At 31.4% G+C, this 18,786-nt stretch overlaps 1 protein-coding gene across 1 annotated transcript in view; it reads right to left on the bottom strand.

Moving 5' to 3' along the window:
* The window catches only part of SEMA3A (semaphorin 3A), a 196,714-nt gene that overhangs the window by 105,187 nt on the left and 72,741 nt on the right, over positions 1-18,786 (bottom strand). Inside the window, exon 4 of the mRNA XM_011364399.2 lies at positions 8,962-9,081. Coding sequence (XP_011362701.1) covers positions 8,962-9,081 — 120 coding nt within the window. The remainder of the gene's footprint in view (positions 1-8,961; positions 9,082-18,786) is intronic.

Raw genomic sequence — 18,786 nt, 5'->3', positions numbered from 1 at the left:
GTTATCCGAGATCAAAGCATTCGGTCATTCTTGTCCATTGTATGCAGAGGTGTGTGGGTGAAATTTTGCATGGTTTTTCTGTTCAGGTTGCTTTCTTAATGTTTTCAATTATTTTCTTTGATAATATTGGATATGTGTTGATTGCTCCAATAGAAATCATCTTAAATCCAGCTACTTTTACGAAAATAAAAAAAAATTAGTGAAAAATATTGAAACCATATTCAAATTGTATCTATTTTGAAGAGGCAATTGAATCATGTTCAATAGATAAATATTTTGTGAAAAATCATAAAAATTTTCCCTGAAATTACGTGAGATATTTTGTAATTATATCATACATGCATGATGGAAAAAAAAGGTAAAAGACAACTGTCTTCTAAAAATAATTGCCTAATGTTACTTACTCATTTTATTTTAATTTTGGAAGAAAAATTTATAAACAGTTTGAGGTACACGTTTTTCATGTGCTTTTATACATTTGGCAGTAAGAGCGAAGGCAATGTGGTATAATAGAAAGGACTCTGAATTAGTTGTCAGGAGAATTAAGTTCAGCTTTTACCACTAAGTAGGTGTGGGATTTTAGAATACTATTTAAACAAACTGAGTTTAAATGTACTATATTATAAAATGAGGGATAGGAATTACAGGAGTTACATAGTAATAGTAAGCTACAGTATTTTACAACTGTATATTTGGGCAAGAATTTTATGGAAACTGTGGTCACAATTTAACTGCTGGACATATAGTTTTTTAAAAAATAAGATATCAGATATTGCTGAGCTTTGTGTTCAGTGTAGTATTGGGTTTAAGTAGTTATGAGTATATCAAATTTTCCAACTTACATTTTTTTGTACTGAAATCTTTCAAATTAAAATATTTTTCTTAGGAGTATAGTTGAAAATAAGTCTTAGGAGATTATTGAAAATTTCAGACTTAGATAAGTACAAGATAGAAAGTTTATTTTAATCAAGAGACTGGAAACAACAGATTGCCCCTGATGTACTCCACAAATTAGAGTACATCAGTTCACCTCCAGTTTTCTGGATGTTTGCATGGTAAAAAAGGTAATAGTTTGCTTAGCACTTACATCATCTTTTCCCATTTCTCTGTCGATAAGTTATTACACCCTATTCTAGAATTTTTTTTACATATACTAAAGATACTGTGAAATTTTAGCATACATTAAAAAAATTCCATGTTCCTGTTGCAAAAATTTGATGTAGTATCAAGGCAATATTTACGATTGCTATATAGCATGACATAATACCAAGAAAGGTATTTCTCCTTGAAAACTTTGCTTCCAAGATTTAGGCCAGCTAAGGGCAAGTAAATGTGGGATGCTACATATCTATCTTTTCTGGGTTAAGTAATTTAAATATGAGGTAAGACAACTATTAAATGCCAACAAAATATAAATCAAAAGAAAAAAAGTTTGCCAGAATAAAAGCACTTAAAAGGAGCTTGAACTCTGGCATGTATACAAAACTACATTTGCAACACTAGAACAATCCAGACTTTTAGCCTCTGTATAAAGCTTTGTGATAATCTCAAGTGAGATAACTCGAAATAGAAGCCAGTCTTATACTTAATCAGTAACCTATTTTCTTAAGTGAGTATACATAGCATGTATTAGATAAGTATTTTTATATCACAAGAGAAATCTTGAGATATAATAATGTTGAGGAGACTAGTTTACTGTCATTTCAAAGGCAGCAAAAGTCACACACACAATGAATCAGTGACAAACCTGTGAATTAATTTTAGGTCCCATTAGGCTCCCTTTTTAGCCACTCAGCAATTCCAGAGATTGCTTTCAGTGACCAACAATGCACAATTGAATTAAAATGGCAGACTAAAAAATAAAAATAAAGTAAAAATGGAAAGTAGTCATACTATGAAGTTTGATTTCTGACAATTCGAAACAATGTATGTAAATGTAAAATCTCAAAGCTGTATTCTTAAAATATTACCAAATTTTCTAGCACTTACATAGGAATGGATTTAAATTACTAAAGTTTAATAGCAAAATATGCAGATAGAAATAATTTTGTTAAATGGAAGTTGAAGGGCTATGCCATTCACTATTTTAGGCAATGATTAAAGGATGTCCCTTCACATAAATATATATTTCTTCAAACATATTTATTCTAGCTGAAATTTCTAAACATTCATAAGTACAAAATTAAATTTGAGTAAAAATAAAGCTTTTCCCTCCTCAAATATGTTCATATTACAATATCTTTATAGGCAGAGATAGTTTGTAAGGTCCATTTACATAGAGCAAAATGGAATAAAAAATATACTTATCTTCAGTTATTTGATAATTTATGTCAGATAATATTAAGTATTTTCTGTTTATTAGAGAATTTAGAATTCCATCTACATATGTTGATATCTAGACTTTTCTGTGTTCTTGAAATATTACATGATTAAAATATTAAGAAAAAGTGAAAGGACATGTTTCAGTGCTAAACTTACTTAGAATGAAAGTTAGAAAACGCAATAATTTTTAAAATATTTTAAGCGCTGTATTTCAAATATATATGTATCAATACTAAATATTTAGATTTTCCCTTTGTGTAAAAAGAATTACAACTTTCTTTGATTGCAGAACATTACCACTACCCCTGTGTCTGAGGGAAAGAACTTTGTTCAACACCTAGCTTATATAGAGAGGGAATTAATAGAAACAGAAAGCAACTCTTTCTATGGGGTATCCTAGCACTTCTTTTCCTGAAAAATAGCTCCCTGATTATAATATCACCTCTGCTTTATAAAGGACTCCATGAATTTGCTACTGCCATATAATTTTAGCAAGCTAATAGGCAATATGAAGGCAATATGACAATGATATTGTTGTGTATCCTAAAAGTAAACACCTTGCAACGTTAATGTGGTTCAACTGACCAGAAGATACAGTCTTTGGGGCTAACAGTTCTACCCTCTTCTGTGTTCTGGGATGATTTTATTCTCTAACCATTTTTCTCTATGTGAACCACAGCAAAATCTTACTTCAAATAGCCCACACTGACCTTACTTTGGCCTTTACTTGGCAGGGATACGCTATTTACATATCAAGTCAACATTTGTTTCTTTCTCACTAGCTCAAGAAAATTAAAAATATATTCTTGGCACTCACATAATTATAAGATAAGCTTCAAGCAAATAAGGGCACTAAGATCTTTAGATTTTACATGATTAAGAGGTAGTTGTTCAAATAATGTAGAATGTACTTATATAGTTTTTTATCATTTTTTGAGATTATCACCAAAGTGAACCATCATGGTTTAAAATAAATCTGCAAGATAACTTGCTGATGCCCATTTAAAACACATTGCAAGAGGATGCAAATATATTCTGATTTATGGAAATTTTGTCTGTTTATTCTGTTATTTTTCTGAAGGTTCTTATATATCAAACTAACACCTTCCTTCTCGCCTCTATATCCAAGCTGTATTTCCACTTTTTTAAACTTTGGTTCCAAAGGAAGTAATTTAGGCAAGGAGAAAAAGAAATAAATGAAAGAAAATGCAAAGTTCAAAAGTAGAGAAAGGGTCATCATGGAAGATGAAGAATGAATGAGAAGATGAAAGGGACCAAACAGGTGAGCAGGCAATGGAGTTTGGCATTACTCTTTGTGTTTCTTGTAAAATGTAATACTGATAAAAAAAGAAAGAAAGAAAGAAATTAAAGACTTTATGGCTAAACATTTCCTTTCGAATAGATTACATGGAGAATGAGTACCAAATAATTCATAAGAAATAGAAAAATATATATTGGTTAATGTGCTGTATGTTATTTAGTCCTTACGTCTATATTAATCTGTTGTGAATGAAGATGCTATTCAGAAATTGAGTACTATACATAAAGTTAGTCTTTTAATAAGCAATTCATAATGATATCATTGTACCTTTAGAAAACTCTTTAATTTTTTCCAAATTCTTTTTTCTGGCAATAGGTAAACCAGATCTGTTAAAATAAGAAACCAAATACTTACAAGTTAAGAATTGAATGCTAACATTTTTATTTTTATTTTTATGTTATTGTTTTAGGGAATAAAAAGTAGTGAGTACTGTGAGAAACAGGGGGGAAAAAAGCTTTTGTACAATTGAACAAGTGAGTAGTAGAGGGTAAAAGGCCATTAATCTCTTAACTCTGATGTTTATATATTAAATATTCAGGGAAACAACTTTATTATACACAATAACTTGTTCAGGTTCACCTTTCAACATGATTCAAGTATTGAAAGATAAAGAAAGAAAAACAGAAACCATTATGAACTTGCTCTAACCACAGTTGGCTCAGATTAGTAATGCAAATAAAAGATACACTGCCTTTGGTGGAAATAATGAGTAGCGAGAAGAAATCACCAAGGAATTCTGACTTTTCTCAACTAGGTTAGCCTACTAGAAAGTAAATACAGACTTTAATGTATGATCTAAGATAAAAAAAAGATGTTACCTACTCAAAAATAACTACTCATTGTTTTGTCAAGATATCTAAATATCTCAGCTTTAGTATTTCCTCATAGAAATAAACTTGTGTCCACTGGACTAAATAACATAAAATATTGAGAGAGATAACTCAATTAGAAGAGGTTTGATTATATTTATAAATTAGTCATCAGAGCACGGACTATCACTTAAATAGCACGTAGGCCTGCTGGACTGTTACTAAGAGTATTTGATTCAAAGTTTTGTATAAAAGCAAACTTTTATTCTTGGCGGAAGGAAAAAGAAAAACAAAAGATTGTATTTTATATCTAGATATATTGGTTGTCATTGTAGAAATGACCTTAAGCTTCATTGCATTTCTTAATGTCCCTTTTGTTCTAACATAAATTGAGATCATGACATTATGGGAGTATTTATAGAGTTAATATGTTCCAGCTTTCATTTGTGTCCATCTTTCTTTAGATTTCCTGTGAGTACTTAGAAGAAGCCTATTTGGAATTTGAGAAAACATCCAGAGACTTCTTCAAAAAGCAATACTTCTCCTAAATTCATACTTTTTTTTTTTTTTTTGGTTAACAGATGTAAATTTGAAGGGGAAATGCCATATACTATAAGCCATTTGGGAATATTCTGTCTCTTAAGGATGACTTACATTTTTCATTTGAATGGCATGGATGCTAAGAGCTGAAATTCAAAACTTATATGTATTCTAGCTCTGTTTCATTCCTTCCATGAACTCTGCATGCATTTTTATGATAAACACGCACATGTGTATGAAGTATGTGACCTCATTGACAGTTGTTTGCAGTGTCAAGTACTATTGGCAGATACCCAAGAATTAATTGACACACATCTTACAGAACTGGAGTTAGTTAATATGTCTACCAATTCCCAAATGTACTACAGGAAACGAAAAATCTGTTTAATACAGCAATCAATGACATACTGTGCTGTGGTCAGAAGGCATTAACTATACAGCAATAGTAGGTTTTGGAATACAGTATCCAGGAGTGTAAATATTACTATTAAAATGCTAGGACGCTAAAAAAAATAAGGTCTATTTAACTAGAAAAATGAATGAAAAGGTTATTTTGCAAACTGTTTATCATTTTTTAGAAAATAATTGTTAATTTCCTCCTAAAAGATCTGAAGTTATTAAATGATGAAGGAAGTTTTGATTTGCTTCAAAAGTGATGTCTTTATTTCTGTGGCTATTGACCATTTGGCATTGCAAGTCCATAAAGTCATTTTCTAACAATGGGTTTCAACAATCTTAGGAACTCTGGGTAAGACAATGAGTTATTTTTAAAGGAAAAACATTGCAAAGAACAAAAATGAATATTAAAATGTCCATGAAAGCCATGATAAAAGCAAAAGCAAAATATTCTTTCTGTAAAATAAAATTATTTGTAATATGTAAAGCCTGCACAGAAGTTTTAAAAGAAAACTATTTCATGATTTTATGTAGTGTGAGGCAAGTAACAATAAAGTATACATATTACTTCCAAACTAGAATCTAGGACAAAGATGTGTCCTAGGTCTTTCTGAAAAATCATTCTTGTAAATAAAAGTTATTAAATTCAAACTTCATGAAAGTTTATGAACTCTAATCTAAAAATCTTGTTCAAGGTCTAATTGCTATTTTATTTCTTACTTTTCCAAGCTTTCCGTTACCCTCATTCTTTTTCTAACTGTATGAAGTACACATTGTCTCTTTTCCCAAACTTCACAAACAGCGTAGCTGTTTAAATCCAAAGCTAGTATTTTAAGAACCAGTATAGATTAATTTAAAGCAGATTCTTTCTTAAGGCAGCTTAAGCACTGAATATTAAATTTTATGTCATCTTGACAAACTATCATGATAATTTCTTTTCCAGAATTTCCTAGATAGGCTGTCTAGACTGCTCCAAATTCCCCAGATAATTGCATAATCATCTTCTCACTGACCTTCTAAACAGTCTGGAACAGTATTTCTCAAAATATAGTTGCCATGCATATCAAGATCACTGAACTTCTAAAGGTAGACCCCTCTCAAAGGCTCTGAGCTTTAAAATTTCAGAAAATATTTGCACCCCAATATCTCACAAGAAAAGAGATCATATGAGAATCTTTATTTATTTGTTTCAATGGAGGAACTGGCCTCCTCTTCCATTTGCTTGAGCAATGGCACGGCTCCAGAACCTGTACCTTCCCATTCCCCCGTCTACCCATAAGGCAGAAGAAATATGCTGTGAACTCTACTAAATAGCAACTTCAAAATCAATTTTTTTTGAGGGGGGTAATAAAAATATGGGAACAATATATGGTATTTTAAATTAAGGTTATCAAGTTTATCTAAGCTTCAAATTGAAAAATGAAGAAAAATGAGATAAGTGTATAATCGCCTATAAACAATGAGAGACCAGTGCCATAATTTACAAAATCCAATGAAGTGAAGTGCATTTAAGAGGCAAGGTGGCAGGTACTAACATAAAAGACAGCAATGGCTTTCAGCCCTAAGATGTACATTTATATTTTAAAAATGATAACAAACATTTTTTTCAGCATCTACTGCCTATTTGACAATGTTAAACTCTCACGACTATGAAGTAGAAATCATTCTCTATCACTTCTTAGATTGAAAACAGACACAGAAAAAATAAGTAGCTTTCTCCATATCAAACGACTAGTATTGAATTGAGATTGGACAAAAGCCCTGCAGTCTGAGGCCAGAAGACATGCTTTTAACAATGATGGGATTAGAACTCCTTGAGTTTCCATAGCAAACAATGTCAATGGGTCAGGCTCTGCTAGGAGGGTTGGAAGGCAGTTGGAGGTAAGTAGTCAAGCTCTCACTTAAAATATATAAATATTGAGGCTCAAAGCAGATTTGTTTGGTTTTGTTTTACATCTAGTGAGACAGAGTCTCAGAGAGCTTAAGTAACTTTTCCAGTACTCCACTGCTAGTAACCTGTAGAAAAAAATCAAAACCAGATGTGACACTAAAGCCCACGTCTTCTCCACTAACCTGTGCTAGAAGCTCAGCTCCCCTGACTCTATTACTATGTAGAGCATGACACCTTGGTGGTGCAAAAAGTACAGTATAATGTAGAGAAAATTCTCCAGAGCTATCTCCAGAATACAAAAAAGTGGGACAATTATCCCAGGCCCAAGTTTTAGGGCACCTGACAACAGGAAATAGTTGAGAGGGAGACAGAGAAAGAGATTTATCTAGAAGGTGCTAAAGAGTTAAGTGTACAAAGTCAGCAGGAAATTATTCCTAATTTCATCAACAAGAAACAAGCAATTTTAGTAAAACTGTTTTCTTAAAGTTAATTTTTACTTAAAACTTTTAGGTATGTAAGCAAGTACACATATGCTTATAAGGGAGAGAAGAAGGAAGGATGCAGTAGGAAAATAGGCTGAAGAGAAGCAGTTGCCTAAACTGGTGAGACCTAAGGAAAGTATTTTCATCAGAAAATACTCATCAGAAAAGTAACAATAATCATATGTAGTCTAGAATCCACATTGTCTCTAAGGTATCTTCTTAAACAAACAAACAAACAAAAAGGTACAACACGGTTTTGATTTCTATGCCTTTGGGTTGAAAATCATATTTGTATCACTTTAGGACATCCTAAGAAAATTTAGAGAGAGTCTGGAGTTTAAGTTACAAAGAAGTGGCTAAATTGTAAATTATATTTTATCTTTAGTGTTTCAGAAATGTTCCAGGAACAAATCCTGTATTTGCTGAGTATTTCTGAATTCCAATTTGGAAGAAAAGTTGGTCACAAATGATCTTCTCACTGCATAAATGCTCTTGTTCTTAGAATTTTGAGCCAAACATTATAAAAGAGCATATAAGTGAAAGCTATTAGTAAGCCCAATTCGTGGAACTACTTTCAACATTAGTAACTATTTCTTTAAATATTCCCCTAATTTCAATTTTTACTTAAGTTTACCTAATTTAATCTCCTCACTAAATTTTCTCACTAACACATCTTTTAGGAAAACAGATAAACATTTTCCCCCATATCGCCAAAATAATAACCAAAAATATAAAAACAATGCTTAGCTGAGCAAGAACACACGTGTGAATAATTTTTGTCAAGCATAAGAGCAGATCACATATGTGGCATCCTTTTAATTCTTAGGTAGAAGAAAACAACTGGGGTGGCAGACACTTCTGGCAGAGGATGGAAATAAAGGGGAAAGTTGGCAATATACAAATGGAGGAGAAAACAGTACAGATTCAGCCTGCTGACATCTGCTGCACAATGTATTGGACTCTGTAATCCACGGTGAAAGCAAATGATTTTTCTTTCCTTCTTCCTGTTCCATAATTATTGCTGAGTGATGGTCTTATTGTTTTTGAATTCACAGATTAAAATTAATAACAGCATCTGAATTTGAAGTAGGTCCCACTGAATAGCTAACTAGAAGCTAAATGAGCTGAATAAATTCGTAATGAAGCATTTGAATAGGAAGGAGTCATGGACAAACACTATTTTTTAAAAGCCAGCTTTACCTCAGGATGATGTCCAATTTCAATGTAGGTACAAATTGGATGAAAAGCCCCAGTTCCACAGGCGTACAAGTGGGTCTGATTATAAGCCTTAAGCACCTTGATGAAATTAGCACATTCTTTCTGTAAGACAAAAGGAAAACCGGTGAGTTCTAGCTGTCAGTATGACTGAGATATCCTCTAGGGTTAAGGCTGCTTGAACAGATTTCTTTGGTGTACTTTTCACAGCAATTACAGCAATTTTAAGGCTTATTATTCTATTATTTGCTCATATTGTTACATGAACTAAAATCAAAGAAGTTCTTACTTTGGGGAAAACTAAATAAAATACATTCTTCTATAATGCTTTTAATAAAACTATTCATAATTTATTTATACAAAAATAGAATAAAGTTATAGATAACCAACAAAGGTGTCTTTTCTAGATATGAGGGGAACGGCAAACCATATGATAAATTAATGAATTAGATAAATAATACAATGGTCAATGGTGAAGATCTTTTTGCAAAAATTAGCTTTGAATTTAATTTTGGAAACAGAAAATAAAAATAAAAGATAATATAATCTTCTCTTAAACATGAAGTTTAAATATCAAAAATTAACCCATCGTGATGGACGAGTGACTTTGAACTTCAGTAGTGCTGCTTGATAGTGAGCTCTATAGATCCTAAGAAGGCAGAGCCACCTCCTGCTGAAAATGTCACTTCAGCTTCAAAGACAATTTGGGTATTTTTTGATTAGATAAAGAAGATGCTAGAGTTTGGAATGTCTGTAGGCTAAGGGATCTTTTGAAAAGTGGCTATAATTAATATATACTTTCAGGATATCCTAAACCCACACATGGACCCCAATGCCTAATGAGCCATGAATCCTCCAGGTAAAGAACAATTAGTGATAACAGTAAATTCTAATCATATGTCTCATTATTATTTATAGAAGTTCAGACATTTCTGCCACTTTATTTTCTGAATAAAATATCACCTGTGAAAAAAATAAACAGAGCTATTTATATTCTTCCTATATATTCTAGTATGTCTGTAGATCCTGTGAAAGAAAATGTTTTTCTATGAACAAACAGAAATCTCTGCCTTTTGTCACTGTTGAGGAAAGATTTTTTGAAAAAAAGTTAGATATTCAGAATATAGTATGGATAATTTTATTGCCCCTCCCCCCCAAAAAAAGAGAGTAGGAAAGATTCAATTTTTGTAAAATATTTTAAATAGATGAATTTATATCAATATTATAAAAGAAAAACTCTCAAAATAGCTTTAATTAAAATGTTAGTTTATTAACATGAAAATTTAAAAAATTTAAAAATTAGAAAATATGAGTTCATCATGGAATACATAATACCCATTTTGAAAAGATCTAAGAGTATTTATATGCTAAATAAAACTGCACTGAAAATTATTGATTATAGATTTTATTTTTTGTTTCTGTCTATAAACATTTGGAATTAAGATCAAACATCTAACTAAAAATGCAGATAAATATCAAAAGCAGACTATAGTGCAAGCAAGGCTAGCAAGCATAATACAGGATTGGGTTGGTCCTGGCACCTCTAAGTGTGTAACACTCCAAAGTCACTATCACATATGACTTATCAAACGAAAGCTCAGAATGCACTGGGGCTTATGCAGTCAGGTGGAGGTTATAACTGAAGTGTTAAAATAATTTCAGTATATTTCCACATGACATCTGTATTCTGTTTGCAGCTAATGATTTCGGTCTTAACTCTATTACTCTAATGAAACAAAAAAAAAAAAAAAAAAGGGAGACAGACAACCAAACTTGAGCAAGATCGTTGATATTGAAATTTAATAATTGTTTTCCATCATCATTGATTTTTCTAGAATGCGATCTAAGTATGTCCTATAAATACATTGTCATAAAAGTAAATTAGAACTATTTAAAGTAAAATATAATTTCCAAGTTATGACTTCTCAAGCTTTCTTAATGTATGCTGCGTAGCTTAGGAGAGTAAGTAACTGCAATAAACTTCTAATTTCTCTTACTATTTTACTACTTAGATCCTGAATCTTAGTTTTGTCTAGTGAGGCATTATAACATATAAAATTAAGCTCTGAAATCGACTGATTGTTCAAGTTGCTATGAAGAAAATTTTCTAGCTAAAGGGTGTATGGATTTCATTCATGTTTCACTTTGAATAAGGTAAATCTTTGATAAAACTGTGAAACCGATATAACTTAACTTCCAAGACTCCTAGCAACCAACTTCCCATTCTGTAACAGTTTCTCCTCTTTCCCCAAGAGGATAAGGCATGAAAGCTAGGGCAGAGGAAAGAGGTAACATCTGATAAACTCATTTACAAATGAGGCATTCATGAGTCTTACCCAAAGGATTTATTTGTTCTTTTAAGAAAATTCAGTCATTTGCAAAGAAGTCATTTTCAGGAAAATGTTGTCCTTTTTTTTGAAACATGTAGGTGGCCATATACTCTGCTTTTACATAAAGATAACTGTCCCTGATTCTGGACTCAACATTCAAGATTATAATAACCAGTTTCATCACCATATGTTGAAATCAAGGAATTGGCTGTGTATATATTAGTAAGCAAATGAATATTCTAATAAATAATACTGGTAGTCCCAGATGGATGTCTTGTTCATTTTAGAAAAGAACAGGATTTTAATTTGTCTGCCATGCATGCAATTTTGAATGCACACCCAATTTCTTTAATCCCATTAGTAACACCTGACTGCATTCTAGAACTTTGAGAATAGATGGTAGTTCCCCACAATAAAAGATAGAAGAAAGGAAATATTTTATGAGCAAGGATATTTGTGAACATAAATGAGGGTTTATGTCACCTATGCAAAACTGTTATGAATCTAAAATCACAGAAATTATCTTTTATCAATTGAATAACTGATTGGCAAAAATTAATGATTGAAAAATTCTCAGGGTTCTTGAAAACTAGGAAATTGGGCCACATCAAATATCATAATTTAAAATTGTTTTCTATTAACTGTCAAAGAAGAACTATAATAATATGACAACTATTTCTCTACAGAGCTCCTAAAAAAAAAAAAAATCTGTTGCAGGACTATAGCTGTGAAATCTGGCAAGTGATTCCATTGAGAATGCTGATAACAGAGTCTATCTGTGCTACAAAGCAAGTAGACCCACCCTTTTGGCCTAAGGCCTGGAATGATCTCTTTCATTTCCCCACTGAACTCTCCCAGTTGGCAGCAGGTTATACTGTTGCCATGCCCAGGGGCTAGCTCAATACTATTTTGAAGTGAAGGTTGATGCAAATAAAATGGAGAGAAATTTCTTGGGTCTATAGAAGCATGTTAAGACTGAAATGAAATAGAAACTGAATGAAATTCTTTCAAAATTGGTTAAAAATAGCCGCAAGAAAACTCATCAACAACAATGGGGGAGGAAACAGTGAATTAAAAGAACTGGACAGAAAAGGACCAAAAACTTGAAAGAGACATTGTTAGTGAGGATTTGTTCTTTAAACAGAAAACCTACATAAAAGAGTATCAATCTTGTCATTCATTTGCTTTTATTCTCTAGCTCATAGCTGCCAAGGGTTTTGAGTGTTCCAAAACAGGATATTCATTTTATTTGGAAGCTGCCTGGACATTCCATTTAAAAAAGGAGGAAGCGTGGCAGAAAAAGGAAACACACTTCACACATTTCTGTTCTAGGGAGACAGAAGAAGAGTGTTTCTGACCTTTTCTTGAACCATGACGATTCTGAAAACTCAGAATGTAATGTACTTTTTGGCATTAAACTACTGCACTGCTTTGCTCAGCACTGGTGGATTTACAATGTTATAAAGAGAATGTAATCAGTTCAAAATGAATTCGTTTTCAAGCTTTGATCCTTTTTGGAATTTAAATTGATATACACAGACAAGTTTAGCAACAGGTTGGCTTTCCAAGAGTCAGGCAAACATACTGACCTCTGATTTTACTGAAATGTAGCCCAGACCAATAGCATTATACATTGTTAACTTAGTCTTGAAATAAAAGTAAATGTAGTTATAAACGAGTAAACCCCCTGGCCACACCTGGGGAGTAATGACAAATCCTTAGTGACAAATTATTTACACTTAGTGACAAATTATTTACACTTATTTTTTAAGGATTTCTAATGCTTTCGTATCAAATGGATAGAAGAATTACACATAGAGATAGTAGCCTGGAAAAATAAATCAGAAAGAAAATGCCTTTCCCAAGAAGAAGATATAGGAGCCAAAAGCACAGTGATCCAAAAACAAACATTACAAATATGTAGCACTGATTAGACTGTGTTACGCAGACTTTTCCCGGACGGTTACAAAAATAAAGTCCATCCATCTGTCAAAACAACTGCTCCATGCATAAAAATTAAAACAGAATTGATGTGTTTTTAACTAACTTCCGATAATTATACTTTTCACACAAAAAATATATATAATTTACCTAGATCCATTTACCTTCTTGCATGTTCTTAAATTATGGATGGAACAGTGAAATTTTACTCTAAATAAAAGAAAACAAGAAAGAAGGCTGTGAAGATGAACAACTCAATTCAAATATTTTCAGTTCATAATTAGATCTAACAACTTATTCTGGCTCAAATGTAAATCAGCCCAAAACGAAGGGGTACAGTACCGTATTGTCTCAGGTCAGTGAACATTCATTAAAAAACAAGTTTACATCTCATCAATAGTTTATGTAGAAATATTTTAATATATAAGCTAGCAGCTGGGAAAGCAAAGAAAGTATTTTCCTATCATAATGGGTGGATTCATTTCTGCATGAAAATCAATTAATAAGCTTAATTCTTGAAGTTAATCTGTTGACTTTTTCTCTGGTCAATTTATTTGGCAAGCTTGCAGAATACTAGAATCTTCGTGCCAAAGCAGTAATCCGTGAGATTGTTCCTGTCACTCACTTCATTCCTCTCTCTATTCAAGCATTTCTATACTTACCTAACAATAAGGTCTTTTTCCTTTTAACACTGTTCTAACATTGGGTCATTCATAATCATGTTTTCCTAATACCTCAACATTCACTAAAGGATGTCAGAAATCTCTTCTTCAAAGGGACATATCTAGTAAAACTAAGATTTAACTCTGTTCTAATAATGATATTAGCCATCAAATGTTGAATTTGTAACTTGAGATTTTTTACTACCCTCTTTCTGAAATTGTGAGTAGGCTGTTCTGTTCATTTTGAGAGACATTTTTACTTTCACTAAGATTGATGGCATAATAAAATCAATCGATCTTTTTGCCTTAATGTTTTGATTTCAGAGAATTTTTTTAAAAATCCTGATTCCACTAGGATAACAAAATGAATGTTATTTCGTGGCTAGTTATTTAAGTCTGTAAGTTTATTCTTATTAATTAAACTACAGCATCTTTAAAACTATGATAATTGGAAAATAAATTTAAAATGGCTCAAATGATGTAATGAACTAAGTAAACACTCCTGCACAAGACAACCAAATCGTTTTACTCAAATTCTCATTTCAGTTATTGGTCTCATTTGATTGGTTTTTCACCTCTGGATTAACTATTTGTTTTGAAGTTCTAGAAATACTGCTTAAGATTCTATAAACATTTTTCTTTCAAATTACTTAAAACTTTCAAACTTGGACAAAATGATTATGCTCATGGCCACTACAGACCATGATATTAGCAAACATTGCCCAATGTGATTCCCATCTACTTTTCAAAGAAGCTTTGAGCAATTTCATTTTGCGAGATCATATGGACCAGAGAAGCTGATAATATCTACCTTTGCCTTATATTTTCTTTCATATTGTACTATCAATCTAATTAATTATTACATCTGTACTATTCACTGGTGTTGTCCATAATGTGTACCTAGCATAACCTTTCATCATCTCAATTTAAATGAATGCACACAATTCTAAACTATTATGTGAAATCAACCTAAATATTTTTCCTGCCAAATCAGAAGAACTATAAAGCAGTCAAAATCTTTATGCTCATTTCAATAATGATGTATTATGGTTTTCAGTTTTATGAAGTTTTGAGTACTTAATGCTCATGCTTTAAAGTAACTAAGTCAGTGATTTACACTAAGCAGGTAGAGTTACTATCTATAGAGATTTATTATGAATAGAATTAGCTAGCATATTTAATTCTAACATGCATTTATCATAATATAACTTAATACTTAAATAAGGGAGATAAACTGCATCTTGAATTGCATATTAGATTTAGCCTTGAGGAAGAAGAAACAAAAATAAAATCCATATTTTAGAAGAATACTTGATTTCATTCAATTATACATCCCTCTTTTCTGCCTTGTATAATATCAAAAGTGAAAAATTGGTTGGATTTCTTAATGTTCAGAATACTAAATGTTGTTATTTAACATAATGAATACTATAAAATGTTCTCTTAAGATATCTTCTAATAAATGGAGATGACTCAACCATTTATAAAAATTCATCTATCATATATAATTTATATGTAATATAAATGGATATACACATATGTATGCACACATGTATACATGCACATATATGCACACAACACATGCACACATAACACATGTATATATGTATGTATATATGTTTGTATACACATATGTATTAATTTTAGAAATAATTTCTGAATATGATTAAAATTTGGAACCATAGAATTTCAAGTTGTTGATATATATTAATATTTAATGGAGCTGTTACTTATTCTTAAGTAAGTATTTAGATTTGAAAAGGTATTCTCAAAAAATTTAAGAAAAACCTATAGAGCAAAAGTAACAATATCATAATGATAAAACAGAAATGGCATGGAGGTGGTTGTTTGTATTAATCTGACTCTTTAAAAGTCAGTCATGGATTGACTTCATTTTCCATTTGCTGTGTGACCTTCAGAAAGCTACTTAGGATCTCTAAACCTTAGTCTCCTTAATTAATAATAGATTAATGATATATTCATGTATAGTACTTAGCATGATACTTAGCACTTATTAATTGATTAGTAACTGGTATATTAATCTTAAAATAAGCAATCATCTACTTGTTGGTTTGAATATTTCTTTATCTGGTTAAGCCTCACTCCATTCTACATACTGTGACATAACTTTGGCAAGAATCATATTATGAATGGTTTATTCCTTATAAAGACAGTAACATAGTTTAAGCTCATACTTAGTGCTAAGCAGAGGTGGATTTAATAAAATTGGTTTTGAATATTAATCTGTCTCAAATGTTAGAAAGGGAAATTGCATTTTGTTCATTAGAATTTTCATGAAATTCCAGTCCTCCAACAGGAAGACTATAAATTATAATCACTCTTTTCATCAAAGTGGTAGGTAGCATGAATCACTGTCTCAGTCAATCAGTGAATACAATAATTGTTTCTGCATAGTTGTCGCCTGTAGCAACTTTAGGCCCATTACCTATCTCAGGGCCAACTGTATAAGTTCTGATCCCTATATTAAAATCCTTTTCCTTATCATTTATACTGGTTCTGGTCTCTGATCAAACCCTAATTAATAAAAGGATACATCTTACTATCATATAATAGCTTATTATGATATGTCATACAAGAGAAACATGGATTTGACACTTTAAAAAAAGTTATTAGTTGATTATTTTATTTATTCCTAAAGGTAAATGATTTCTCCGTTTAATATTTTATTTTTAAATTTTTTTATGATTTCTCCTTTTTAAATGCACATTATTTTAGGATCAACAAGTTATATTAATTTGGGTATCATTTCAAACACTACTAAAAATTATATCTTTTAGTTCATACATAGACACATCTATCTATACACATAAGTAGTCTAGAATTCAATAACATGTATAGCATATAGTATAGAGTATATTTATTATATTTAGCATCTAATTTGAATTTAATTATGAGATCTTCAAGAATGTTTTTTTTCTGAACACATAAAAGCTAAAAATAAAGTTAATTCTCAGTCTCCTGAAATAATGGCAAATTTTTAGAGGCCCTACAATTTGCATCCTATTTTCCTCACCATGCTTAAAAATGTAGTAAGGAGAAATATATAAAAATTAAATGCTATAAATAAAAAGAACTTTACAAGATTTTCTTGATGTCATGTGGACATAAGTGTGATTTTTTTATTGTTACATTTTCTAATCAAATTAAAGAAAACCAATCAAAAGTTGACCACAGATTATTTGCCTTAACACATTGAGACAAAGCATATCTAGAAAAAATATTCCCAGAATTCATGTTAAATCTATGATATGATGAATGAGTAGAAATTCATTCAAGAAGATTATCAAATACATAAAAAGCAGAATACAAGTGACATCTATGAGAAACTACATGTCACCTAGACTTGGAACAATCTGCTAACTTTATAGTGAGAAGACACTGGCCAAAATCTTGTTCCCAGAGAACTGTCTAAATCATTCTAATGAACTTTATAGTATAAAATGCTTACCAAACTCTAAAAGTATGTACACTAATGCATGGGTGAAGTATGGTGTCCAATCAAACCTAAATAATAAGTTGTTAACCAGTGCCAAATATCTGAATTTCATTTCAGCCATTTAAGGATACAATTGAAATTTCAAATAGAAAGGAACACAATTCAAAATTCTCAAGCCCTTTGAAAGTTTTTATATAATTTCTTCATTATAAACACTAGCCTTACTTTGCAAATATAAACTTAAAATGCAATTAAATTTTAATCTTGACTCTAAAATATTTCCAAAAATATAAGTTCATATACACGAGATGATCCATGATAATTCAGACACAATGATTACCATCATATTTTGTTATATCAGCAAAACGTATTAATTCAAACTGTGAATAAAACCTAGTTTCTAAAGTAATGTTAATGATAAAGATTCATTTCCCATGTATCTCCTACCTATGATACAAAACCGGTTCATCCAATTGCTTTGAAAATAAGTGTGTATCTTATAACCAGATATGAGTTACATAAATGAGCTAATAAAAATAATGCATTCAGAGCAATATCAAATATACATAGTAAGCTCTCAATATGTGTTAGCTATAATTACTACTACTACTACTTTTGAATGCCAAAATAAAACTATAATCTTTCTGTTCAATTTATCTAAAATTTACTCCAAGTAGCAATAAACACACGCTTGTGGTTGCACATAAAAATCTGGGCTTATTTCTGTGACATTTAATAAGACAAGGTTTTCACTGGCCTTCATCAAAATAAGTTGTCTGCATACCTGAAGTGTCATCAAATACCTTCATGGAACTCATGTTTAAAAGTGAATAAACCGATCATAGTCTTTCATTTGTGAGACCATTTAGAGTGCCCACAAAAAAAATCATAAGCGATACTGTCAAGGACTGTAAAGGACACAGTTTCATGGATACTGGCACAGTTTCATGGATGCTGGCAGAAGATATATGTCTCCTGGGTCAGAGATAAAAGACTATTACTCACAGAAAGAGCAATAGTCAGAGCATCAACATTTCTTATGCTAGTTCCACAAGTCCCAATTCCCACTGGGCAGTGAGAAGAGTACCAAGTGAGACCTGCACATGCAGTGAATTGAATTATAAGACAGAAACCCTGGGATGAGGGAACCTGAATATTTCATAATAGTCAAAAGTAGACTGGATCGTGAGGGAGATGTTGTGTTTATTGTACTGAACAGTAAGCATATCTGCCCTGTGATACAAGGGAGACATTTTCTGCACTTCTCAGGACTGTTTAAAATCAGCTTTTTGCTTCACAGGGAGACACTATCTTCCAAGCCTCTTCACTGTACAAAAATCCTTAAAAATAGCAAAATAGGCAATAATGCTTCTTTTCATCAGATGTGCAGAAGTGTGAGAGACCCATGAAAAATTATCTC

Source organism: Pteropus vampyrus, unplaced genomic scaffold (assembly GCF_000151845.1).
Source record: "Pteropus vampyrus isolate Shadow unplaced genomic scaffold, Pvam_2.0 Scaffold4, whole genome shotgun sequence".
Classification (NCBI taxonomy): domain Eukaryota; kingdom Metazoa; phylum Chordata; class Mammalia; order Chiroptera; family Pteropodidae; genus Pteropus; species Pteropus vampyrus.
This window is presented reverse-complemented; position numbering and strand designations above follow the sequence as displayed.